We start from the raw sequence: 26,751 nt of genomic DNA, 5'->3' as shown, positions 1-26,751 counted from the left end.
GGGATCATTCAATCAGGACAATTAAACTGTTTATCATGGTAAAAGAGAAGAAGGCAAGCAGACCTCTTGGAGAAGTGTAATCTACCACATCCCTGTCTTGTGCTGCCACCTACTGGCAAATAGAGGCTGGTGCAACGGTTCCCTTCTGATTTAACAGGAGCGCCTCTGACATATTGCTGTACCTGATATATTGTCGCATCAGACAATGTATTATGTCCTGGAATTATTGCATGGTGGTTTTGTGGTAGGGATAATATCAGAAGAAGTAGCCGACGGCATTATGCAGACAAAATGTATAAAAGACGGATGGGACCCCAACCTGGTTGCCCAGGACTTGTTGAAAGTTCTTTCTTGGTGTTTGCTGTCGTCCATTTTCTCTTCCATTTTCACACCGAAAATCTAAATAGTAAAAGCCTCCAAATTTCCTTTGGAGCTGACTGAAAGTAGTGATTTCCCATGGGGGTCAATGGTAGAGCTGCTGGTTTGGAGGCAAGCAGGCATTCGATGTAGGCCAAGAGCAGGATCAGTGGTTGAGATTGAGGAGGAGGGTGGGAGTGGGGAAGATTTACGGGACTAGAGGCCCCGTTGTGTCGAGTGGAGCCTCCTCAGTTGGTAGCTGCAGAATGGCTCTCTGTTGGGGTAGTGCTGCTTAAAACCAAGACCAAGCAACTGTAGCCCCCACCTTGTGAGGTAGCGGGCCTGAGAAGGTGAAGAAGAAGAAGAGTTTGGATTTTTATCCCCCCTTTCTCTCCTGCAGGAGACTCAAAGGGGCTTACAATCTCCTTGCCCTTCCCCCCTCACAACAAACACCCTGTGAGGTGGGTGGGGCTGAGAGAGCTCCGAGAAGCTGTGACTAGCCCAAGGTCACCCAGCTGGCGTGTGTGGGAGCGCACAGGCTAATCTGAATTCCCCAGATAAGCCTCCACAACTCAAGCGGCAGAGCTGGGAATCAAACCTAGTTCCTCCAGATTAGATACATGAGCTCTTAACCTCCTACGTGACTGCTGCAGGCTTCCACTTCTCTTGGCTTTCCACAAACTATCAAAACTGAATTGTTCAAGAGGGTTTTTCAATCCAGGAAATGGGGCAGCCCTGTTAGAAAAGGCTTCCCAAAGGTCCTTGGATAAATTATGGGGGCCAATTGCCTTAGGACTATGGACCGCTTACTGTGAGTGGCTTCCCGTGGTGTAATTTTGCACCATTTCATGTGTCACGTTAACACTTATGCCAGTGGTGGGATCTCAAAATTTTAGTAACAGGTTCCCATGGTGGTGGGATTCAAACTGCGGTGTAGCGCCAATGGGGCTGGGCGGGGCACGACGGGGGCGTAGCCGGGCATTCCGGGGGCGGGACTGTGGCAAGGACGTAGCCGCTGCGCCGGTCCTTGGGCGGGAAACGAATGCACGCAGGCGCAGGCTGCCACGCACGCCGGTGCTCCTCCTGCTAGACTGCTTCAAGTTCTGCGCGCTACTGCTGAGAGGAGGGGCGTAACTAAGGCAAACATCACGTGGCAAAATCACCAATCAGTAACCCCCTCTTGGCACACACAAATAATTAGTAACCTACTCTCGGGAACCTGTGAGAACCTGCTGGATCCCACCTCTGACTTACGCTTTGCTTCAGTTCTGGGTTTTTTTTAGACTTCTGGTTGGATTTACAACCTAAATCGGTTTCGTTGCTTATTAAATGTCCCATCTTGTATTGACTCACTCTGTGTAATCCACCGTGAGTCCCAGTGAGAAACGTTAAACAACGTTAATGAGTAAATCTGGCAACATACTTTTGTAGCGCACAGAATAAGGTACTTGAATCCTTGTTACTTGTTCTGAGACCTTGGCACCTTGCAGGCGAGGAGGTTAAAAATATGGAAAGCAAAGAGAAGTTCCTTGTTAGAGACTTTTATACGCTAGTCAGAGAGTTTCTTTTTTTAAAAAAAAAAGCGTGGTTAAAAATTACTACCTTTTAGCTCCAGAATCCTTAGGCTTATAAACATATTTGGTTCTCCTCTTGTTATTTAGAGACAGAATTTACCAAAACAGAGAACCAGAATGTTAATATTTTTTAATTTAAAATCTTAAAGGGACCGACAGAGAGAACGACACCGTCACCGTGACAACCGACGGTCACCTTCTGCAGAGAGATCCTACAGAAAAGATCACAAGAGAACAGGAAGGTAAAATAAGTCCCCTCAGAGATGCTGTTGGGGAACGGTTGGTTGTTTGGTTTCGGAAGAGAAACACAAGCTTTTTCAAAACCGCCTTCCTATTAGACAGCGCCCCTTGACTGGGAAAGTGGTAATAAGCAAAAGGTGTGCTCTGGCTAATTCACTTAAGAAGAAGAAGAGTTTGGTTTTATATCCCACCTTTCTCTCCTGTAAACAGACAGTCTGTAAGCACTTAGACGAGAAAGCTATAATCACTAAAAGTCAGCATGGGTTTCTCAAAAACAAGTTCACGTCAGACTAATCATCTCTCTCTCTCTTTTTTAATTGAGTGACAAGTTTAGTAGAGGAAAAGAATTCTGTGGATGTAGCATACCTTAATTTCAGTAAGGCCTTTGACAAGGTCCACCATGATATTCTTGCAAGCAAGCTAGTACAGTGTGAGCTAGACAAGGCTTCTGTTAGATGGATTTGTCATTGGTTGACCGACTGATCCCAAAGGATCCTCACCAATGGCTCATCTTCATCCTGGAGAGAAGTGACTAGTGGAGTGCCACAGGGTTTTGTCCTGGGCCCAGTGCTATTTAATATTTTTATCAGTGACTTGGATGATGGCATAGCACAGGGGTGGCCAGCCTATGGGGCTCCAGATGTTCATGGACTATTATCCCCATCAGCCCCTACTCACATGGTCAATTGGTAGGGCTGATGGGAATTGTAGTCCATAAGCATCTGGAGTGCCATAGGTTGGCCACCCCTGGCATAGAGGGCATGCTAATCAAATTTGCAGATGACACCAAATTAGGAGGGGTAGCTACTACTGCAGGGGACAGAGTTAGAATTCTAAATGAACTGGACAGATTAGAGAGCTGGGCCAAACTAACAAAATGAATTTCAGCAGGAATAAATGAAAGATAATACACTTAGGCAAAAAAATAAATAATGAAATGCACGGATTTAGGATGGGTGACACCTGGTTTGACCATAGTAGACCACAAACTGAACATGAGTCAACAGTGTGATGTGGCAGCCAAGAAAACCAGTATAATCATGGACTGCATCATGGTCCAGAATAGTGTCTCGATCAAGGGATGTAATAGTATCTCTCTTGTCTGGATTGGTCAGACCTCACCTGGAATACTGTGTCCCTTTCTGGGTACCACAATTCAAGAAGGATATCGACAAGCTGGAACAGGTCCAGTGGAGGGATTGTCAAAATGGTAAAAGGTCGGGAATTCATGCTGTGTTGAGGAGTGGCTTAGAGAGCCAGGTGTGTTTAGTCTGGAGAAGAGAAGGTTAAGGGGTGACATGGTAGCCATGTTTCAATATTTGAAGGGAAGTCATGTTGAAGATGGAGCAAGCTTGTTTTCTGCTGCTCCAGAGACTAGGACAAGACGTAATGGATTCAAGATACAGGAAAACGAGATTCCACCTAAACATTAGGAAGAACTTTCTGATGGTAAGGGCTATTCGACAGTGGAATACACTGCCTCACAGTGTGGTGGAGTCTCCTTTGGAGGTTTTTAAACAGAGCCTGGATGGCCATCTGTAAGGAGTGTTTTGATTGTGACTTCCTGCATGGAGGTTGGACCGAGTGGCCCTTGTGGTCTGTTCCAGCTCTACGATTTTGTGATGAGATCAGGCTATACCAGTGGTGGCGAACCTTTGGCACTCCAGATGTTATGGACTACAATTCCCATCAGCCCCTACCAGCATGGCCAATTGGGCATGCTGGCAGGGGCTGATGGGAATTGTAGTCCATAACATCTGGAGTGCCAAAGGTTCGCCACCACGGGGCTATACCTTTCTCAGTATAAAGATGACACCAGCTTTGAGAATTCACCCGCCATTCCCTGGGCCATCTTGGTTCTAGAATGCTTCATTGGGGTCCTACCTAGTTCTGTCCCAAGCGGAGCATTCTAAAATAGAGACAGTCCAGGAAATGGCAGGTGAATGGTGTCATCTTTATCCTGGAAAGATATAGCCTGGGCCATCCAGGTCACGGCTTCCAAGTGATATTCTAGGAAGAAACACAATAAAAGGTGGGTGGGGAGAATAAGGAAATCAACACTTTGGGGGTGGAGTGGGGGAAGAAATCCTCTTCCCTGCTGCTGTCATCATAAACCAGTGATGGCGAACCTTTTCGAGACCGAGTGCCCAAATTGCAACCCAAAACCCACTTATTTATCGCAAAGTGCCAACACAGCAATTTAACCTGAATACTGAGGTTTTAGTTTAGAAAAAACGGTTGGCTCCGAGGCGTGCGTTACTCGGGAGTAAGCTTGGTGGTAGTCGGTGGCTTTGCTTTGAAGCAACCGTGCAACTCTTCCAACGGGTGAATCACAACCCTAGGAGGGTTTACTCAGAAGCAAGCCCCATTGCCAGCAACCGAGCTTACTCCCAGGTAAAGGATCACGCCTTAGTTCTTTGCATGAAAATCAGTGGGGTTTAACAGCGCTTAACAGGGTTACCTACACTGCTTCCCCAAAACTAGGTCTTAGGTTTAATGCTAATAATTGAGCCCAGCGACCCAGGCCAGCCTAGATGTGTGTGTGTATGTGGCGGGGGCGACTCTGTTTGCATGTGCCCACAGAAAGGGCTCTGAGTGCCACCTCTGGCACCCATGCCATAGGTTCGCCACCACTGTCATAAACCATCTCTTCCTCTTCTCATTCCCAGTTTTCTTGGAAGTGTAAGCTTAACATGGGAGCTTCTGATTGAAAACCTTTGTTGTATTGTTACTGTTACATATTTAACTAAAATAAGCGTATTGTTTGAACAGGGGGCCAAGCTATTGGGTCTACTCATGTTCTGTTTAAAAAACTGTAGAAGTGTGCTTTTAACTCTTTTGGATTCTATTGTACATTTTTAAAATATAGAAATAATTGACACTCTAGAACAGCTATGCTTAAATTTATATCTCATGTCGGCTGCAGTATCAACTTGCTATTTAAACACACACACACACACACACACACTCACACACACATATATAAAAACGAGTATTTAATTTGCATCTGTATGCATCTGTATTTAATATATATTTACACGTCTATATGGATTTAAGGCAGACTGTTTCTCAGAACCATGCATTATTTATTTGATATGTTTCCCAACTGGAATCCAGCTCAGAGAATCGAATAGCAGTTTAAATATGTAATTTTTGTATGTAAAGAAAAATTGTATTATTTTTTTTTGTCGAATAAGGACCCAGTTTTCACCAGCGGCATTTCTAAATCGCTATCACGGATACTAAAAACGAAGTCTTGTTAAAACGAGAAAATGGCAGAGCTACTTAACCCCTAATTTTATTTCTTTCTACGGCCTATTAATTTTGGCGCTTTAATGATTTTAACTTATTTTTTATGTGCCAATAAAGGTATCTGAATCTGGATATGCAATTTTTATATATCTGCCTATATAAAAGTCAAGGCGTTTTGGCGACCAGTCACTTTTTAAAGAGGTGCTCTGGCACCCAAGCGAAGAGGGTAGGTTGTTCTGATGTGATCTCATGAAAGGCATATTGGCGACGACTCTCAGTTTTCTAGAGCCCGTTGCATTTTGTCGTACAACGGGCTTTATTGCTAGTACACGTGTAAAATGTAACAATTTGAGAAATAATCTGTCTTAGGCTCATTCCGCACATGCAGAATAATGCACTTTCAAACTGCTTTCAGTGCTCTTTGAAGCTGTGCGGAATGGCAAAATCCACTTGCAAACAGTTGTGAAAGTGGTTTGAAAACGCATTATTTTGCGTGTGCGGAAGGGGCCTTAAATACAACAGTGAAGACAACAAAACAGCTGGAGAATCGTTGTACTCGGTGGTATTTCTTCATGAATGAAGTGGGCTCAGTTCTGCCACCAATGTTGGGTCTTTATTTACCTTTCAGTCGGTCCCCCAGCCAAGACCGAAAAAGGCCTCGCTGGGAAGAGGACAGGGACCGGTGGTCCGAAAATGCCACCAGAGAGAAGAGCTACACCTCCATCAAAGACAAGGAGCCCGAAGAGGCTGCCGTTGAAAAGACCGAGGAAGATGACGAGGACCTGCTGAAGCCCGTGTGGGTTCGCTGCACCCATTCGGAAAGCTACTATTCCAGCGACCCAATGGATCAAGTGGTAGGCGTTTCTGAATGGCTGTGGCAAATGATCCGTTCCTTGCTTTCGGCAGTCGGGGTTGATTTAAAGATGCAAAATGTCACATTGAATGATAGATCTATGTTTCCAGAAGTAAGGGCTGGTAAGCCACCTAAGAAATAAAGATCCCTTGACAGCATCCTGGGGAGAGGTAGACATCTCGTGACATAGAAAGTGAACATCTTTGCTGTTTGTTCTCTGTAAGTGATTAAAAAGGCTGTCAGGTTACAGCCAATTTATGGCAAACCCAACAAGAGGTTTTCAGGGCACATGAGAAGCAGAGGTACCCAGTGGTGGGTTAAAATCGAAGCCAAACTTAATGAGTTGGGCATTTCCTTGGAGGACCTGCTAATGTTAACAGAGCAGGAGGTCTATGGGGCTATCAAGAAGAGACTTCTTGATAGAGAGTTTCAACAGATGCTAGAGGAAGCGAATAAAACTTGTTCCCTGATCTCTCTGGGAATACCTGTGGATAGATTAATTGTAGCCCGGTACCTTTATCTCCTGGTTGAGGCCCGGTGGCGTAGAGCAATCACCTTAGCTAGGTGTAATGCCCTGCCTTCTTCCTTTAGCCTTGGACGCCACCTTGGAATTCCACATAAAGAAAGGAAATGCCCGTGTGGCATGGGTTCTGTGGAAACAGTATCTCATATGCTGTTGAATTGTCCTTTTTATGAGATAGATAGGAAGAAGCACATAATCCCCTTCCTGCATGGAAGTGAAGGCATTACAGATAAACAGAAGGTTATATATCTTTTAAACAGCCACAACTACAAGCTGTTGGAAGCGGTGGCTAAATTTTTAAACGGTGTTATTTTAACTCGTCAGAAGTTGTAAAGGCTGTTATTACCTTGCAATGTTAATGTTAAACTATTTATATGCCATTAAAGCTATTCGAAATCGGATCGCAATCGAGAAGCAGAGGTAGATTGTCATTGCATTCCTCTGCAGAGTCATCTTTTGTGGTCTCCCTTCCAGATACCGTCTGCTTATCTTTCCAAGATCTGATGAGGTCCCGCTTTACCAGGCTGCCTTCCTTCCTGCAGTTGGTTCTCCATACTCCAAATATTGATAATTTCCCCGATAATAAATACAATAGGTGACCAGTGATGCCCTCCTAAGCAGAGTTATGGGTCCCCTTGCTGGGATTGCCAAAAGCCAGATGTGACTTGACAGGACTTTATGCAATGAGTTACACACTTCTAGCCTTTGTGATTGGTTTACCTGTCTTCTGCTTGGGTGGAGTGGGGTGTGTATGTGTGTGTCAAGTTTTTTCCACTATCTGATGACTGATGAGAATGCCCCTAACTTTCTGTTTTCTACCTGCTCCGATCGTAAGGGAGATTCCACCGTGGTTGGAACGAGCCGACTGAGAGATCTCTATGAAAAGTTTGAAGACGAGCTGGGGAAGCGACAGGAAAAGGCCAAAGCTGCGAGGCCTCCGTGGGAGCCACCAAAGACCAAGCTGGATGAAGATGTGGGTGGGTACCACGTTTGATCAGCGCTTCAGAATCCCTGAACAGATTGTGGCACTTCATAGTAGGGATAGACAGCAGAGAACAAATCCGACCAATTATTCCCTCCTGCACCATTAGGCACCTCGACGGCTGTATTCCATGTGGAGACACGAGCTAAAGTTTCAAATCCCTCTGAAGTAGGATGAACCGCAGGAAGGGCGTTTCCCATTCTTCTTGCTCATTACGCCCCCTTCTGGTGGTTCTTATGGGATAAACTCTGTCGATACCTTCATTGTTATTAACACAAGGATGATTCCATTGTCCATCACTGAAAGGAAGGGTGGAATTGCAGCCGTCTCTTTGGAGATCATCAAAGAAGGGCGTCGTGGCTGCCATTTGCTGCACGGCCACCAAACGGATAGCACAATCCAGCGCAGGTGGGGAGGGCGATGCCCTTCACCAGTTGCAAATTCTGGTATCTGGTGTTTTGCCTACACGGTGCTGCTTGTGTGGCCCAGTTGCCTCCCTCGACGTGCCTCAGTGCCCTCCAGCAAGGCCACTATATGTGTCTTCGGTGACTCTCATTGGTGGGAGCTGCCATCCCGCCTGTGATCTACCATGTGAGCAATTGCTAGACCTCTCCCCCCCACCAATACAAATGTGCTTCGTGTGCATTCTAAGAACAGTGCACTGTGAAACAGCAGTAGCACAAACTCTAATTTGTGCTGTAATCTGTGCCTGTGATCTGGCTCATGTTGGAGCCCGTGTTCATGAACCAGCCAACATACACAGGTTCGAGTGTCAAGCGCAAACCATAAACGAGAAAGCCAGTGAACCCGACAGGAAAGAAAGACTTTGGCATTTTAATAAATCTTAATAGCGCTAGAGCAGTGTTTCCCAACCTTTTCGAGGTCAGGGTACCCTTGACCTCACTCTTCATATCTCACGGTGCCCCTGCCGCCACCCTCCACCTTCCCCTCCCATTGCCCCTGCTTGCCACACACCCCACCTTCCCCTCCCAGGGTGAAGGGTAGCACTGAGGGTGGTGGTGGCTGCTGACCTTGTGGCTGGCCCTGCCCCATGGGCCAGCTCCATGTCCTTGCTGGCGCTGGTGGGAGACACCACAAAAATGAGGGGGGGCGGTAGTGTTGCCACGGTACCCCTGGGACATGCTCACGGCACCCCAGGGTACCAGGGAACCCTGGTTGAGAATGGCTGCGCTAGAGAATTGCCCAGACTAAGCTTAGCCTGGTGGAGTTTTACACGCATTTAATTACAAATTTGCCAAAAATAAGCGCAGAATTAAAATTTACAAGAAAGTTGACGAAGGGGTTAAAGACCCAGTGAAACAAGAAAACTCTTTTGAATTGGGCGCTACGCTGTACTGAGAGTGATACTGTTTTGCATGGACGAACTCAGAACTTAGCATGTCATTTTGTATTTTGCATCTCTAGCCATCGACAGTAGCACAAGCATGTTTGTTTGTGGCTGCACATGTGATTGTTGTCTTTACAGCACCCACAACATGAGGGTGTGCCATTTGTTTATTAAAATGTGCAAGTCTTTATTTCCTGTTGGGTTCTTTGTGCTTTCCCGTTTATGGTTTGTACAGCCAATGTTGCCAGCCCTTGCTCAATTCATTATGCAGCCGCCATTAAAGATTGGTGGTTCACCATGTTAAACCAGAGAAACACATCCTTCTACCTACTAGTTGCTGATAATGCAACTGTTCAGAGTCTGTGGTGTTATCCAATCTAGTGTCTGGGAATCATGTTGTCTTACGGTGGGGCCAGGAGGACAAGAAATCCCCTCTGTACTAGCCTTCTTCTGTCTACAAAAAGACGATTGTGGGTTCAATGTCTGGCATCCATATAACAATAAGGGTGAATGAGGAGCGAATTCTGAGGTAACGTTTTTGGGCGTTCTGGGATTTAGGGACCTCCAGCGATTCTGATTGTGACTCAGATGACGACAGCTGTTCCAGCAGTTCGGATTCTGAAGTGTTCGACGTCATTGCCGAAATTAAGCGCAAGAAGGCTCACCCGGACCGTCTGCATGAGGAGCTTTGGTACAACGACCCTGGACAGGTATTGTGTTCAAAGAGGGAACCCGTCTGTTTACATTTGGCCTACCTGGATGACTGAATGACGGCTCACGGACTGCCTGCCGGATGCATGACCACTCCCTTTATTTTTGCACTGCCTGGCCGGCAGCAGTGACTGTAGCCCCCAGCTGGTTGCTGTATTTGGCCGGTGGATTGCCTTTCACCTTGATGCGGCCTGGAAGTTGTGCAGCTTGGTTTGGGCTTTGGGTCTTTAAGCACCCATCCTGGAGCAGGTAATTACCAAGTCCCACTGGAAGCTGGCTTTGGTGGGACTTCAGATAGCTGGACTTGAGATTATTCAGCTGGTTTCAGTCAGATTTAAACTTGGTGGCCACTAAGCGTCTTATTGTCTCGAAGTAGGTGGATACGAGGACCAGACGCAGGAGGCGAAGTCAGTAAGCCAGTTCTAGGCCGAGCACCATTTTATCAAAGTCTGTGGTGTCAATGCCAGAGGGGGCCGTCCAAGCCCAAAGTTAGGATTGGTTCTGAGGTCAGAGTAACAGGAGTCCAAAATACGACAAGAACAAAGAACAGGAGTCCAAAATACAACAATGAGTTGTTCCCACAACAGGCCCATCTCACTGGCAGATTAAGTAGGCCATTATCTTGTTGGGATAGCAGAGCCAACTTTTGCTCACTCGGCATTTTGGTATTCCAAGCTCAGTGAGCAGCAGTGGCGTAGTGGCTAAGAGCAGGTGCACTCTGATCTGGAGGAACCGGGTTTGATTCCCAGCTCTGCCACTTGAGTTGTGGAGGCTTATCTGGGGAATTCAGATTAGCCCGTGCACTCCCACACATGCCAGCTGGGTGACCTTGGGCTAGTCACAGCTTCTCGGAGCTCTCTCAGCCCCACCCACCTCACAGGGTGTTTGTTGTGAGGGGGGAAGGGCAAGGAGATTGTAAGCCCCTTTGAGTCTCCTGCAGGAGAGAAAGGGGGGATATAAATCCAAACTCTTCTTCTTCTTCTCAATGGAGTGCATTAGTCTCATTATTGAGGATTGATGCTTGTAAAATGATCAAGGCCACAGAGGAAGATATTTGTCAGTGAAATATGCCGGGGGGGGGGGGGGGGTGTACCATTCCTGTATTTGATATGTTTAACCCAAATTATTACAAGCCAGGATGTGACGCTAGTTAAGAATCCCAGTTTGTGGCTATCCTACTAAGATAAGAGTTAGCTGACAGTCAAATGTCACTGTGTAAGCTGGAGTTTCATTAACCCGTGGTGTAGCGTGGTATCTGAATACTGCCTACATTTGTATCTAAACCAGGCTTTGAAAGTAGTAGATACATCGTGTTGGTCGTGTTGCAAAGGTCAAGAACTAAGATCAAATACAATTCTTCAGATCTCTTATTCTTCTGTTGAAAAAAAAACACAGTTGAGTTTGAATGCCTGGCTGTTTCAAAAAACGAGTATCCAGGTGAAAGTTCAAATTAAACTATGCTCCTTTTCCACGGAAGGAAACTTTTGGCGTGGGAGAGCGTTCGAGCTTGCAGTAGCCCTTCTGAAGTAGTAAGTTTTCAGACAGGGAAAATAGAATTGTTTCAACTGTTCAGCTCAGTTTTGTGTTTGTTTCTTTGACTTCCTGACAGATGAACGATGGACCTCTCTGTAAATGCAGTGCTAAAGCCAGACGGACCGGGATAAGACACGGCATCTATCCTGGGGAAGAGGTAACTAGTTATGAATGTCACCGTTGGCAGAGAAGCCATAGATCAGCATCGTTTGCAAGTAGGCCTGCCAGCTCAGACTTAACTTGCAAGTGAGAAATGTAGGAATATGGGAGAATCATTGGCCTGCTTCTATCTGTGGAATTACAAAGGCTTAAGGTTTTTTTAAAGGGATAATGATTACTTCTGATCTCCCTAGCTCTTCAGTTCTAAATTTGCCCCCCTAAAACTTTCCTGAATACGTTTTAGTGAACTGTAGTAAGACAGGGAAACAGGATAATCTTTCTTGGCTGTGGATGTCTGGATAGAGACCACTGTGTTTGGAGTAAAGTACGAGGGGCATCTGGCAACCCTGGTAGGATCTTTCTTTCTTTCTTTCTTTCTTTCTTTCTTTCTTTCTTTCTTTCTTTCTTTCTTTCTTTCTTTCTTTCTTTCTTTCTTTCTTTCTTTCTTTCTTTCTTTCTTTCTTTCTTTCTTTCTTTCTTTCTTTCTTTCTTTCTTTCTTTCTTTCTTTCTCTCTCTCTCTTCTTTTCTTTCTTTCTTTCTTTCTTTCTTTCTTTCTTTCTTTCTTTCTTTCTTTCTTTCTCTCTCTCTCTCTCTCTTCTTTCTTTCTTTCTTTCTTTCTTTCTTTCTTTCTTTCTTTCTTTCTTTCTTTCTTTCTTTCTTTCTTTCTTTCTTTCTTTCTTTCTTTCTTTCTTTCTTTCTTCTTTCTTCTTTCTTTCTTTCTTAGCTGTTATGGCCATGTCAATGTATTCCATTGGGGCTATTTTTGTAACTAATGCAATAAATGCATTTTAGGATGCTGCCAAGCCTTATGTAATAAAAGAAATGTCCAAAGCAAAGGAGACTAAAGCCATTCTCTATAGCTCAGAACAACTGAATGAGTACAGCATGAAACAGAATATATGCGTTTTTGAAGTGCTGGGATGAAGGAAGGTGGGCGACTTGTTCAACCAAGACAAACTCGTGTGGGAAGGGAAGCTCTTGACATCGCATTCTCTGTGACTCTGGCATTCTCGAACTCATGCTACATCCTAGCCCAGGCCTCTGTTTCCCAAGACAGTCTTTGCATCTGAGACAGATGCCGAAGCCTTGTGCTAAATATGAGCTACTAGGTAGAGGATTTGAGGTCTTCAGTACCTTTTTGGTCTTCAGAGCTTTCTTAGGCTCATTCCGCACATGCAAAATAATGCACTTTCAAACTGCTTTCAGTGCTCTTTGAAGCTGTGCAGAATAGCAAAATTCACTTGCAAACAGTTGTGAAAGTGGTTTGAAAATGCATTATTTTGCGTGTGCGGAAGGGGCCTTAGTGTTTCCAAAAGTCTAGCCAAGCGGGGTGGTGGGAGGGAGAGTGAAATTCTGGCAGCATTTCCAAGAATATAGCCCTTGGAGAATGAGTTGGCATAGAGCAGGCAGCCTGATGAGCAGTAGCATTTGAAGCTGCAAGAAGTTGAATCACGTTTTTGGGATCTCAGAGCTTCTTGCATGAAGAGAGTTGTCGAAACAGGGAGTAGGCCAAGCTACAGCCTTTCTTTCTCTCTGATCTTGTGGGGGTTTTTTAACCGCGTGTGTGTGTGTGTGTGTGTGTGTGTGTGTGAGAGAGAGAGAGAGAGAGAGAGAGAACATTTAGAGAGAGCAGTTGCATACTGGTTTGGGTCCCTCAACCACCTCACAATTCTGCCATTCCGTTTGGCACAGCAGGCTTTAATTTCTACTGCTTTTTGTAATTATCCCCCTTACAGGACACGCTTTAGATGTCTATTCTCTGGCTCTCCTTTTATTGGCATTTTCCCTGGCTAACTACACTTTTCTTTTTCACCACTGTTATTTCTGTAAAGCCTATTAAACCCTGTCGGCCCATGACGAACAACGGCGGAAGGTTGTATCACTACCGCATTACGGTGTCGCCTCCGACAAACTTCTTAGTAAGTACCACACGGAACAGCCGCTGCCGGCCGATCCATCTTTGCTTTCCTTTGCTTTGTCATGGGAGAATGCTCCAGCTTTTTGTCTTGTTTCTTTAGACGGACAGACCGACTGTCATAGAGTACGACGACCACGAATACATCTTTGAGGGCTTCTCCATGTTTACCCATGCTCCGCTCACCAATGTAAGCAAGCTTTCGGCTTCAAATCTGTGTGGGATTTCTTGGCAAGTACGCTGGCTTCCTCAGCTCCAAAGGTTTCAACAAAGCCAGCTGGGTGACCTTGGGCTAGTCACAGCTTCTCAGAGCTCTCTCAGCCCCACCCACCTCACAGGGTGTTTGTTGTGAGGGGGGAAGGGCAAGGAGATTGTAAGCCCCTTTGAGTCTCCTGCAGGAGAGAAAAAGGGGGATATAAATCCAAACTCTTCTCTTCTTCTTCTATATTTGTATCTTAGGCTGCTTTTTGCTGTGGGTGCCTTTTGGTTCCTTGATATTCAGACCCTGTTCACATTTAAGCTGAGCCATCAGCTGTTTCGACATTTGTGATAGTTGGATAAAAATATTGATCTATCTCTTCAGGGTTATGGTAAGCATAATGTATGAGAAGCACTTGAAGAGTTTCAAGCCTGGTTATTGATGATGTTATTAGCAGTTATTGAAACCAACACCAGAAGGAAACACAGTGTCCCCAAACAGGAAAAAAGACTAAGTAGCACCAGATGGTATCACTACAGTGGAAAGGATGTGTCAGCCAGTAAATAAATTCCTCAGACATCCTTAGAGCCAGCGTGGTGTAGCTGTTAAGGGTGATGGGGTCTGGTCTGGTCTGGTCTGGAGAACCAGGTTTGATTCCCTACTCCTCCACATGAGCACTGGACTTTTATTTGGTAAACTGGATTTGTTTCCCTGCTTCCGCTCATGAAGGCTGTTGAGTGTCCTTGGGCTAGTCAGTTCTCTCAGAACTCTCTCACCCCCCACCTACCTCACCAGGAATTCTGTAGTGGGAAGAGGAAGGGAAAGGGGTTTGTAAGCTGCCTTGAGTCTCCTTACAGGAGAGAAAGGCGGGGTATAAATCCAAACTCCTCTTCTTCTCCTAGACCAATGTTGTAAAACGAGCATAATGATTAGAAGGATAGAATTAAACTACTAAATTAAACTACTTAAAGTACTAAATACATGGACAAAAAGTGCCTCTCGATGAGCATGTACAAGTATTAATTAACATGTGCTAAATGCGTCTCCCCTGAACATCTATTGCAGGGGTCTTCAAACTATGGCCCTCCAGATGTTCATAGATTACAATTCCCATGAGCCTTCCTACTTGGCCATGCTGGCAGGGGGGGGGGGAGCTGATGGGGAATTGTGAGATCCACCTGAGGCTATCCTGGAGGGCCATGGTTTGAACTGACTGACATGTCTACAAGTCCATTAAAAGAGCAGGCAGACAGGCATCTGGGAGGCAGCCCTTTCTGAAAGTGTCTTCCTCAGAAGAACGCAGAGTTAAAAACAGTCAAATGAATTTTCAAGGGATAAATTATCATTCCCAGACGGTCAGCAGAATGCACCATGGGAAGTTCTGACTTTCTCCCATTTAATCAAAGTTTGAAGGTTCTCCTAAACTATGATGACCAGACATCCCGCTTTTGGCGGGACAGTCCCTTCTTAAAACAATTTGTCTTTTGAACCGTCCCGATTTTTGCACTGCCTTCTGGGGCGCGTCCCAGAAGGCAGTGTGGAAGCCTCTCGCACACGCAGCCGCAGGAGCGCACTGCCTTCTGAGGCGCTCCCGTTTCCCGCCCTGTCACAGGGAGTGCCCCAGAAGGCAGTGCGCTCCTGCGGCTGCGCGCGCGTGGTCAGCTGACTGGCCGGCCGGGTCCCGGTTATCCTAAAACTTTCGGGGGGGGGGGGGGGAAACTTTGTTCTGTACTGCAACCCATCTCTCTCTGGTGGTGGGGGACATCGGGCAGATTTAAGTAAATAATGATAGCTGCAGGCACATGCGCCTCGTTCAGGTTCACCCGTGTCAGCAATAGATTGGTTTTTATATCTTTGCTGAACAGTTAAACGATGTCTTATGAGTCTATACAGAAGTTCCAATTCCCAGTGAAATGCTGTTTTACTGCTATCCACTTTAGGTATAGTTCTTCATTCAGTCTCCAGCAGAGGACAGTGTTTGCTAAGTGCTTCCTGTTCATTTTCTATATAATTTATATCTATGTATGTTACCAACTGGTAGTTGCAAGGTTGATTTAAGTTCCTTTGATCATGCACCCAAAGACAGCAGAAAATACCATGAGGATGCCAAGCGTGTCTCTCTGAAAACTGAACCTGTCTTCCGTCTTTCCCCTCCACCCCTTCTGCAGATTCCTCTGTGTAAAGTCATCAGATTTAACATTGACTACACCATCCATTTCATCGAGGAGATGATGCCCGAAGTAAGTTGTGGGATTGATTATTCCAAGACGTCTGTTTGTTCAGGTATTTTAGAGGGTGGCTTGGGCGTAATTCTGCCTCGATTGTGCAACCGGGTGAGAATTAAGAAGTGTACAGGAGAGGCTGCAGCGTTTGGGACTCTTTAGTTTGGAGAGGAGGCATCTGAGGGGGGATATGATTGAAGTCTATAAAATTATGCATGGGGTAGAAAATGTCAACAGAGAGAAATCTTTCTCTCTTTCTCACAATACTAGAACCAGGGCGCATTCATTGAAAATGCTGGGGGGAAGAATTAGGACTAATAAAAGGAAACATTTCTTCACACAACGTGTGATTGGTGTTTGGAATATGCTGCCACAGGAGGTGGTGATGGCCACTCACCTGGATAGCTTTAAAAAGGGCTTGGACAGATTTATGGAGGAGAAGTCGATTCATGGCTACCAATCTTGATCCTCCTTGATCTCAGATTGCAAATGCCTTAGCAGACCAGGTGCTCAGGAGCAGCAGCAGCAGAAGGCCATTGCTTTCACACCCTCCACGTGAGCTCTCGAAGGCACCTGGTGGGCCACTGCGAGTAGCAGAGTGCTGGACTAGATGGACTCTGGTCTGATCCAGCAGGCTAGTTCTTATGTTCTTATGTACAGTTCTGGAATGGCAAAATGAAAATAGAATACAGGAAGGAGTGAAACAGGTTAAAAATCTCTTCGTAAAAGCTGGTTTGAGAGTGGTCAGGTCTTGCCATGGGGAATTGGGGGAAAGGGCTGCCAGATCCTGGTTGGGTAACTCATGGAGATTTGGGGAGAGCAGGTGCTCAGTCAAGGACAGGTGATCAGACAAGGACAAGTGCTCAGAGAGCAGGTGCTCAGACAAGGACAACAGAGTCCACCCTCCAAAAGCTGCCATTTTCTCCAGGTCAGGGGTCTGCAACCTGTGGCTCTGCAGATGTTCATGGACTACAATTGGCCATGCTGGCAGGGGCTGATGGGAATTGTAGTCCATGAACATCTGCAGAGCCACAGGTTGTAGACCCCTGCTCCAGGGGAACTGATAAGCTGTCATTTCAGGAGATCCCCAGGTCCCTCCTGGAGGTTGGCATTCCTAGGTGCAGTGGTGGGATTCAGCCGGTTCTCACCACGTCGGCAGAACCGGTTCTTAAGATGGCGCTTGTAAACAACCACTTGTTAAATGATTTGAATCCCACCATTGGAACCGGTTGTTAACGTATTTGAATCCCACCACTGCCCAGCTGGCCTTGAATTTTAGATTCTTGCTAATTCCCACACATTTCCAGCTCAGTGTTCTGCTTGGGTAGCCAGGCTCAGATCTGGAAGATCCAAGTTCCAAACCTCACTCTGCCACGGAGCCTTGCCGGATGGCTTTTGGGCAGGAACTTCCCCTTTGCCGAAGCTGCGTCAAAACAAATTTAAAATGGCCCTGTCAGAAAGTCAAAATTATATAAGGACCACAGCTATACATAAAAACCATGGCTGTAAATAAGTGCTCAGGCAATATATTAAAACAGATTGATCACAAAAACACAAACCTAGCTATAAATGCACGGCACCAAAAACGTATCAGCTTACTTTATAACCTAACAGTGTAAATATCAAATATTTCTTTAAAATGCACTGCAATATTTGGCAAAGTGCTTTGCTTACCAACTCTGCGCCCTAAAATCCAGCTTTTCCTATATTTAAATAAAAGTGTACAGAGTATTAAAATTAGCCAGATGTCCAGATGCCGGCCCCCTCCCTTGCATACCACCCCTCCCTCCCTTCCCTTCCCTTCCCTTCCATGCCACCCCTCCACCTCCCTCCCCTTCCTCTCCCTCCACTAGGGTGGGTGGGCCATGTCCAGATGCTGGGCCCCCTCCTTTGCATGCCACCCCTCCCTCCCCTCCCCTCCCTCCCCTTCCCTTGCATGTCACCCCTCCCCCTCCCTCCCATCTCCCCATGTGGTATGTTAGAAGGTAGCAAACCCCCCCCCCCCCGATGTGGCTATTACTCCCCACAGTTTTCTTGGGCTTGAAGTTAGTTGCTGGAAGGAGGGGAGAGTTGGGAGTTTGGGAATGCTTACATAGCCCTCACAGGGTTCCTGTGCTGGATCTAATCAGCAGTGGCGTAGGAGCAGCAGTGGCGTAGGAGGTTAAGAGCTCATGTATCTGATCTGGAGGAACCGGGTTTGATTCCCAGCTCTGCCACCTGAGCTGTGGAGGCTTATCTGGGGAATTCAGATTAGCCTGTACACTCCCACATACGCCAGCTGGGTGGCCTTGGGCTAGTCACAGCTTCTCGGAGCTCTCTCAGCCCCACCCACCTCACAGGGTGCTTGTTGTGAGGGGGGGAAGGGCAAGGAGATTGTCAGCCCCTTTGAGTCTCCTTACAGGAGAGAAAGGGGGGATATAAATCCAAACTCTTTTTCTTCCTCTTCTTTTCGCTTCTGGGCCTCAGCACAGCTGAGCCGTTGTACAAAGACGGCTCTCCTGAGGTAGATTTCCAGCCTCCTCTGTCCCGCATTCTCAAACAGTAGGCTCAGTGCAGGCCTCTGTCTGAGGGTGGAACGACCCAGTTGGTGGGCAACGTAGGGTTGTATCCTGCAGTTCTATTCTATGAGAAATAGCCCTTTCGCCCAATGCAAGGGCCTTCCCACTGAGAAGCACCGATGATGGGGAAGAGAAGAGGGCTCCCCACTAGCTGGAACTGATCTGTGGGATCCGACCCGTCATGTTTCCAAGCTTGTGTTTGCTCTTTAATGTCTAAATTGAGTGTAGGGACAAAATGGCTGGTTGGAGAAAATGGCTTCACCCTTCCCCAGGGAAGCACAAAGACTGGAATAGCTTGCCAACCAGGTTCTCTTCGTTGTTACTGACCCACTCTCCACATCCATGGGCCTGAGGTGGAAAGGAGAGGCAAGATTTCTCTTGTCTGGGCTGGAGTGTGAAGGGGCTACGAAGCAGTCGGAGAGACTCCTGCTGGTTCCAACTTCCTCCGGACTGCTCAGGGATGGGGGCTGGTGTACCTGCCAGCTGGGCATTCTTCTCATGAGAGCCCCCCCCTCTTGGGACAAGCAGATAGCCTGCAGTCCAGTTAAAATGGCATGGTTGTGGAAAGGCCAATCGGCCCCCTGCTTTACTCCCTTTAGTACAGTGATGGCGAACCCATGGCACGAGTGCCAGAGGTGGCACTCAGAACCCTCTCTGTGGGCACACGTGCACAGGGTTCATCATGCGAGGGGGCAGAAAATCACACACCCCCCACACACACACATACATCTAGGCTGGCTTGGGCCGTGGGGCACGACGCCCCACGGAGAGCAGGGAGGACTTGGCTGGCAGGCTTGGTGCCTGTGCTCTGGATGGCTGCTGCCCAATGGGGGGGGCAAAGGCAGAGGAGGCGGAGATGCTAGAGAGGCGCAGAGCAGTGTTCGCAGGACTTGCTGGAAGCTAGAGCAGGCTGGCCCCTGCTCGAGCGGGTGGGGCAGAGGAACTGGAGCAGCGCAGGGCAGAGCGGCGGGTGCACGCAGGACTAAAACCTCAGTATTCAGGTTAAATTGCCGTGTTGGCACTTTGCGATAAATAAGTGGGTTTTGTGTTGCAATTTGGGCACTCGGTCTCGAAAAGGTTCGCCATCACTGCTTTAGTACATCCAGGGCTGGCGTTCGATTTGGAATCTTCTGTTTGCTATGAAATGCATAATTCAGTCCTGAGCCATTGGAGAGTTGCTGCCAATCTGAAGAAACAGGAGTCGCTGCAGGTGTCTCGCTGCCACCGACACTTGTCTTGGCATCCACCCAATCTTTCTTGAAAATGTCTGAAATGGGGGTCTTGCCTTTCAGTGCTTTTGACCGACCACTGGAGATGCGATTAAAATAACATTGTTTCTGTTGCCACCGCAGTGTTGATTTTTATTCTCCCTCAATGAGTTTTTTTAAATCCCCCCTTTTCTCTACTGCACTTGGGCTTCCTCTATGTAGTTTAAGGTAACCAGATTGTCACCTTTGTAAACCAGGATCCGGGGGGGGGGGGCACACATGGCGGGAAACGGGAGCGCCCCAGAAGGCAGTGCACTCCTGCGGCCGTGTGCGCAGGAGGCTGCCACACTGCCTTCTGGGCGCTCCCCAGAAGGCAGTGCGGCAGCCTTCCAAAAATCAGGACGGTTCAAAAAACCCGCGGGACGCAGGACAAATTGTTTTAAGGCGGGACTGTCCCGCCAAAAGTCTGGTCACCATAATGTAGTTGGCTCCACTTCCTGTGGCAATCATTTTGTGTTTGGCTCCACCTCCTTGGGCAACCATTTTGAGGTTGGCTGCACCTACCATGGCAACCATTTTGTGGTTGACTCCACCTCCCGTGGCAACCGCACTGTGTCAGAATCCCAAAGGTGCCTGCAGGCCCACAAAAGTTGGGCACTCCTAGCCTAGGAGGACCAGTGGTCGGATTCAGTATAGGGCTGTTCGTAATTTCCCTACATCACCCGCCCTAGAACTGATCTTCTCCTTCCCCAATAGATTCCAGTCTGCAACTCCTTAAGTGCTTTTACTGTGCATCAGCGTTTAATCCATCTGTCTTATTAGGATGGGACTGACTGTATATATGGATGTATAAAGGGAGAAATATTGCAGGTGCAGACATTTATCTGTAACCACCCAGAGTTACCCTATTTTGTATTTTATTCCTGTCACATCTGGTTGGTGAATGTACAGTTTAATTGGAATAGTTTCTTTCCAAACCAGTGGATAGATTTTTATGACTTTGTTCCTTGCCTGTTCTAAAGGACAATAATCCCCAATTTGTGATTTACTGATTTGTGTCTGGGAGAGTGTCTTGCAACGGTACCCCGGGTAATTTATCAGTTTTTAGGTAGGGCAAGCCGGACTGGGAGAATTATGAGAGAGGGCCCCTTTTTCTCCACATATCATCTCTTCCGCTTATCCCGGTGAAAGGCTGTTGGCATGCTATAACTTAAGGCCTAGTCCTGAACTCATAATTTCTGCCTCCAGCCTGGATTTGGGCTTTTCGTCAGGATATTTCTTCATGAGCCGCATGAAACTGCCTCAGACGTGCGCCAAACAAGTGGTCTATCAAGCTCAACCTTGTCTACCCTGACTGACAGGCTGTCTGGGGTCTTTCAAAACACCTATTTAGTTGATCTTGTAATGTGAGATTGAGCCTGGGGTGTTGTGGCTTGCACAGAACCAAAGCCCCTCCCCGATGTGGCTGCCACAGAACCAAAGCCCCTCCCCGATGTGCTGAGTGTTTTAAAGAGGTTTTGCTTGGGGTCGCATCTGATGTGCCGTGGCCGTCCGTGCTTGCGGAATAGCATGTGAGTAGCTCACCTGTTTGCCACAAGTTCAAGCCCATGAAGAAGAAGAAGAGTTAGATTTATATCCCCCCCTTTCTCTCCTGTAGGAGACTCAAAGGGGCTTACAAACTCCCTTCCCCCCTCACAACAAACACCCTGTGAGGTAGTTGGGGCTGAGAGAGCTCCGTAGAGCTGTGACTAGCCCAAGGTCACCCAGCTGGCGTGTGTTGGAGTGCACAGGCTAATCTGAATTCCCCAGGTAAGCCTCCACAGCTCAAGCAGCAGAGCGGGGAATCAAACCCGGTTCCTCCAGATTAGAATGCACCTGCTCTTAACGACTATGCCACTGCTGCTCTACTATTAGGGTAGTCTATCCTCAACATCAGATTGATTCCGTATGGCTTTTTGGGAGTTTCCTGTCAGCCTAACTGAAACTCCTGCCCATTCTCTGGTGAATTTATGAAATGAGGAATTGACCCAGCTACTTAAAACAACCATCCTTAGAACAACTCTGCCTTATGCTGAGCCCCTACAGCAGTGATGGCGAACCTTTGGCACTCCAGATGTTATGGACTACAATCACAGAGCCCATTTTGAAGGGTTATGGAGTCAAGGATTCAGAAGAAGAAAAGTGGGTTTTACACCTCACTTTTTTCTAACTTTGAGTCTCAAAGCAGCTTATAACTGTCTTCTCTTTTCCTTCTCACAACAGACACCTTTGTGAGGTAGGATTGCTGAGAGATTCTGAGAGAATCAGACCAGCTCAAGGTCACCTAAGTGGGCTTCAGGAGGAAGGAATGCAACCCAGTTCTCCTGGGATTAGAGTCCACCACCTTTAACCACTACACCACACTGGCTTGAAGCAACTTTACTTCACTGTCCCCTTTACATCCTCTAGTTCACGCCCAGAGCAATTGTTTAGATCATCTCAGCCAGTGGCCCATTCCTGCAGTGGATCCTAAATGGGTAACAATTCTGGTTATTAACTCTGACCTTTTAGTGACGGATATTTTTTGGAGGAAGTCTCTTCCCTCTACTAGGACCAGGTGCACTGAGGCCACCTACTATGCTAAGTCCTGGATTCCTTCAGCTTGTTCTCCGCTGTAGATGTTGGACAGGTCCTCACTCAGGGCAGGGCGCAGGGGAACTGCACCCTCACCCCTGTAATTCCCTTGTCCACCCCTACCACCCTAGAACACTTCACGGGCATGTGCCCAGTGCATTGCACCCCCCCGCCCCCCTGACGCTACATCACTGGTCCCTGACTGAGATTCACAACATACCACCTGCTCCTTGATCCCTGTCCTTCCTAAGTGGTAAAGTTGTAAGGAGATGGTGGAAAGAACCCTGATAAAATTATTAATTTCTCCTCTCTTGGGCTCTTTCCCTCCCTCCTTTAAGGAGGCAGTAGTGATATTTCTTCTGAAGAAAACACCATCAGGCAACCAAGGCAACCGGGCTTCTCATGAAGGCTTTCAAAAGTACCAGTCAATGAAAAAAGTAGGTCAAGGGACTTAAGTCTCCCCACTTGCTTGATTGTCACAGTGGACAACTATGCAGGTAGGTTAAGCCTGTGATTCTTTGTGCCAAATAGTGTTGTATGCAGAACTGTTGCCACTGATTCCAAGTTGATCTGTGCACCTGTCTGTCACTTACCAGCCCCTATTATGCAGAACTGAGTTCAGCCTTTTGGCCCGGCCTTCCCTCCACAATATTTTCTGTTTCTTATGCGGTCCCACGGAAAAAATAATTGCCCACCCCTGAACTATATGAATTCCTGCCATTCCCTCCATCTCTCTAGTATATATGCTTGCAACAATGCTTGAGGGAAAGGTAGTAGTGTGCCTTGTTCGCCCCGAGGGGATGGAGAATATCTATAGCCTGGGGTTCCCAACATGGTGCCATGGAGCCAGCCAACATCCTTTCTGGTGCCTGCCAAGTATTTCTAGAAATTGGATGGGGTCAAGAGGGCCTTTTGCCTTGCAAGGCTTCTGATTGACTCATGGGCCGTGCAGCTTGTTAAAAACATGGTTTTGACAGCAGCTGCTACCACACCACAAGGATCGTCACCGTGCGGTTGAAGGGAAGCTTCGGCAGCCATTTTACAGCTGACGGTGCCTTCTGAGGCTTCTTTTTTGTGACCGCCATTTTGTGGCTGGACCCCCCCCCCCCCCCAAAGCTGTGTCAGAATTCTAAGGGCGGCCACAAAGGTTGAGGATTCTGATGTAGTCACAGTCCAGGACTCCTGTTGCTCCTTTTTCCAAACCAGAATACAAAATACAAATAAGCACTTGGGGGGATTTGGTTTGTTTCTAGATGTTCTTGTTTTGGAGGTGGGGGATATGTGCCCTGTTGAGCTGGTGCGTAGCTTTTTGCGTGGCTGGCTACACTATATATTTTTATTTCTTTCTTTCTTCCATTTCTATACCGCCCGATCCCCGAAGGGCTCCGGGCGGCGAACAACAAGATCCAAACAATATTAAACAGGAGCAAATCATACACAGTACACAAACACATAGGCTCCATCTTGTTAATAATCAATAAAACATCCTAAAAGCTCATATAAAGCAGCGGTTAATAATTAATAAATAAATAAGCAAGAGGCGTCCAGAAAACCCCGATTAAAACCTATCCCAAGAAGGGGGACGGCGGGCCCCTCAATATGAGGGGGACCCTGATGTCACAGCGCAAGGGCAAAGAGCAGTGAGAGGGCACACACACTCAAAGGTATACAAAGGTATACACACCCTCAAAGGTCTGTCAGGCTGTAACTTTGATATTGTCTGCCGTCAGATGGAGCATTGTTGCAATTTAGGCTTAAGAACAACTTGCCACTTCCCTTTGTAATTCTTCATCATTTGGCTGGGGGTGGGGGGCTGTGTGGGGGTGAGGAGGAACCTCAACCATGTGATCCATTATTGTGACACAGACCGTAAAGTGTGCACAATGAATTGTTAGTGTGACAGACAAAAGCGTCACCACCATGGGTGTTCGCAGACGGAAGGCAAATGGGGCTGTTGTACAATACAGTAAATTGTACATGTGTCATGTAACCAGTCTCAGGAAGCAAGCTGTCATTCGGGCTGGAAATGTTCACAATAAAAATGTATAAATCAGGTAGGCTTACGTTTTTTTGTTTCATTCAGACTTTCAGAAAAAACAAAGGATTTTTTCTTCAGAGAATTGTTGAGTTGTAGTCCGTCGCCTTTCTCTGGGAGTTTGATTTGTTTCCGAAGACTTATTTTAAGCAAATGCATCTTTTGTAAGGCTGACGAGTTTGACGATTCTGTTGTGTGCGCTTACCTCTTTGTTTTGTTAACAAATACATTCCCTCATGCCAAGTTTTGAATTAATGACGATGGGATTTTGCTTAATTTTTCTCCAGCGCAACCTAAAAGACAGAATCTAAGTGCCTTTTCTTTTTAATTTATGCCTAAATTTTTAATTGCAGTGGTAGCATAGGAATACAGCATTTTGTTTCATGTTCAGTCAGGGCTATTGTGCATTTTAAAAGAAATTCTTCCAAGGGGCAGCCTCACTAGATCGATCCAAATTATGCTCCAAAAAAACCCCCATCTGTAGCCTTTGACAATTGTCAAAATTAAATAAATTTGCATAGTGGAGTTTTGCAGATTTTTTTTGCCTGATTTATTTTGTACCAGTCATGGGGAATAACCGAAAAACTTCTGCAGGGTACAGTCCTGTGGATTTAGAAGTCTTATCAGTTCGGGATTATGTTATGAGAATTTTTACAGGTATGGTTCATATGCTTTGAAGCTCATCTCCGCAGCCATAAGGCCACAATCTTAATTATAATTTCTCTGTGCCTCTTCTAGCTTATGGCTATTCACACACGGGGTCCTAACACAGGCTTGGTACTTTTTCACTGTACCCTCACGCAGCCCTCACAGTTAGGTAAAACCCTCAAAAGCAAAACAAAACTCTCTACTGAGGTAAACTTAAAGCAAATCCCTATACTCGGACCCATTGATACACTAAGGACCTTTCTGCACTGCCCAATAAAAGCAGGGGAAAGGCAGGTTACAGAGAAAGGCGGGGTGTGGGCCTTCACACGAAGGTGCGTCTTTTTTTCTCTTCCCTGCCTGCTTGTGAAGGACTGACCCCCTGGGCCATGATACAGCCCATTTCCCCTGTGTGGCTCCACAGATGGGAGCCAGGGAAGGGTTTTGCATGAATCATGATTTTCGCGATTCTCCTGTGGTTGTTACAGCAGCTGCGAAGCATGTTAAAACAAAAGAATCATGAAAATCGTGATTCTTGAATAACCTAGGTTGAGTGGGACCTAAAGTGGATCCACGTTAGGAGTGGGATCCGTGTGAAGTCCCCTCCCCCTGACCCAGGCTTTTTACCGGTCTTATCCCAGTGTAATTGGCCTGTGCGGAAGGACCTGTAACTCTCCTCTTTTTAGAAGCAATTCTTATTCTGGTTTTTATAGCCTTCAACTTGGCTCTCCAATAAATCTTTCCCACCAGTTTATGATGTCTGTGTGTGATTGCTTTCACACAGCACTCAGTCTGATAACCTGTAGAAGAATTGGATTTATATCCTCCCTTTCTCTCCTGTAAGGAGACTCAAAGGGGCTTACAAACTCCTTTCCCTTCCCCCCTCACAACAAACATCCTCTGAGCTGGATGGTTCAGAGAGAGCTCCGAAAAACTGTGACTAACCCAAGGTCACCCTGCTGGCATGTGTTGGAATGCACAAACTAATCTGGTTCACCAGATAAGCCTCCACAGCTCAAGTGGCAGAGTGGGGAATCAAACCCAGTCCTCTAGATTAGAGTACACCTTCTCTTAACCACTACACCACGCTGGCTCTCAATCAGTCACTTTCTTTGGCTGATCTACTCCCCTCAGAGTTTAGTTTGTCACAAAGTTAAGGCAGGCGGCACTTAACATCCGCAGCGTTTCAGACCAAAAGCGCCCACAGAACGTACTGACAAGGAATTTAACCTCCTCCCTCTCTGCACCATGTAGTTACTTGCCCAGTCAGAGTGTGGGAGGCCACAGACAATCAGGTGGCTCCCCGGGGCTCCAGGCCTTTCTGTGCCTCACTCTGGAAATAAACAATATTATACTTTGACAAAACTGCCCTTTAAAATGACACATTTCTCTGTAATATGTCACAATCTCTCCCACATACCGTATTTCTCCAATTCCTTTGGATGGTAAATTCTGAGCCAAATACTGCATGTTTTGCTTGCATGATGCAACTGTGGAATGCACTGTGTCAATACGCATTATTTGCTTTACTACAATTCTGGGTTATGACAGTGACTCCTTCAATATGCTAACCTTTACTGAAACTTTTGCCCTCATCAAAGAGAGGCTGTTAGCAACGGACTATCAACAACTGCAGAGCTTGGCAAATAAATCTTGTTCACCAACGAATATGTCCATTCCTTTCACGCAGGGATACCCAGCCTATTATATTACAGCGCTCACAAATCCCATACACAGGAGAACCTATATGCTGGCTAGATTTAACATCATGCCATCTCCGCTACATGGAGGAAGACTTAAAGGTCTTCCAAGCGATAAGAGGT

At 46.6% G+C, this 26,751-nt stretch overlaps 1 protein-coding gene across 1 annotated transcript in view; it reads left to right on the top strand.

Annotated features, from left to right (window-relative positions):
• DROSHA (drosha ribonuclease III) overlaps positions 1-26,751 on the top strand; it is a 132,492-nt gene that overhangs the window by 7,174 nt on the left and 98,567 nt on the right. Inside the window, exons 3-10 of the mRNA XM_048508504.1 lie at positions 2,081-2,173; positions 6,052-6,277; positions 7,635-7,776; positions 9,688-9,839; positions 11,450-11,530; positions 13,366-13,452; positions 13,552-13,638; positions 15,816-15,930. Coding sequence (XP_048364461.1) covers positions 2,081-2,173; positions 6,052-6,277; positions 7,635-7,776; positions 9,688-9,839; positions 11,450-11,530; positions 13,366-13,452; positions 13,552-13,638; positions 15,816-15,930 — 983 coding nt within the window. The remainder of the gene's footprint in view (positions 1-2,080; positions 2,174-6,051; positions 6,278-7,634; positions 7,777-9,687; positions 9,840-11,449; positions 11,531-13,365; positions 13,453-13,551; positions 13,639-15,815; positions 15,931-26,751) is intronic.

This window comes from Sphaerodactylus townsendi, linkage group LG09, assembly GCF_021028975.2.
Source record: "Sphaerodactylus townsendi isolate TG3544 linkage group LG09, MPM_Stown_v2.3, whole genome shotgun sequence".
Taxonomy (NCBI): Eukaryota; Metazoa; Chordata; class Lepidosauria; order Squamata; family Sphaerodactylidae; genus Sphaerodactylus; species Sphaerodactylus townsendi.
The sequence above is the reverse complement of the archived record's forward strand: the minus strand, read 5'-3'. Positions and strand labels throughout refer to the sequence as shown.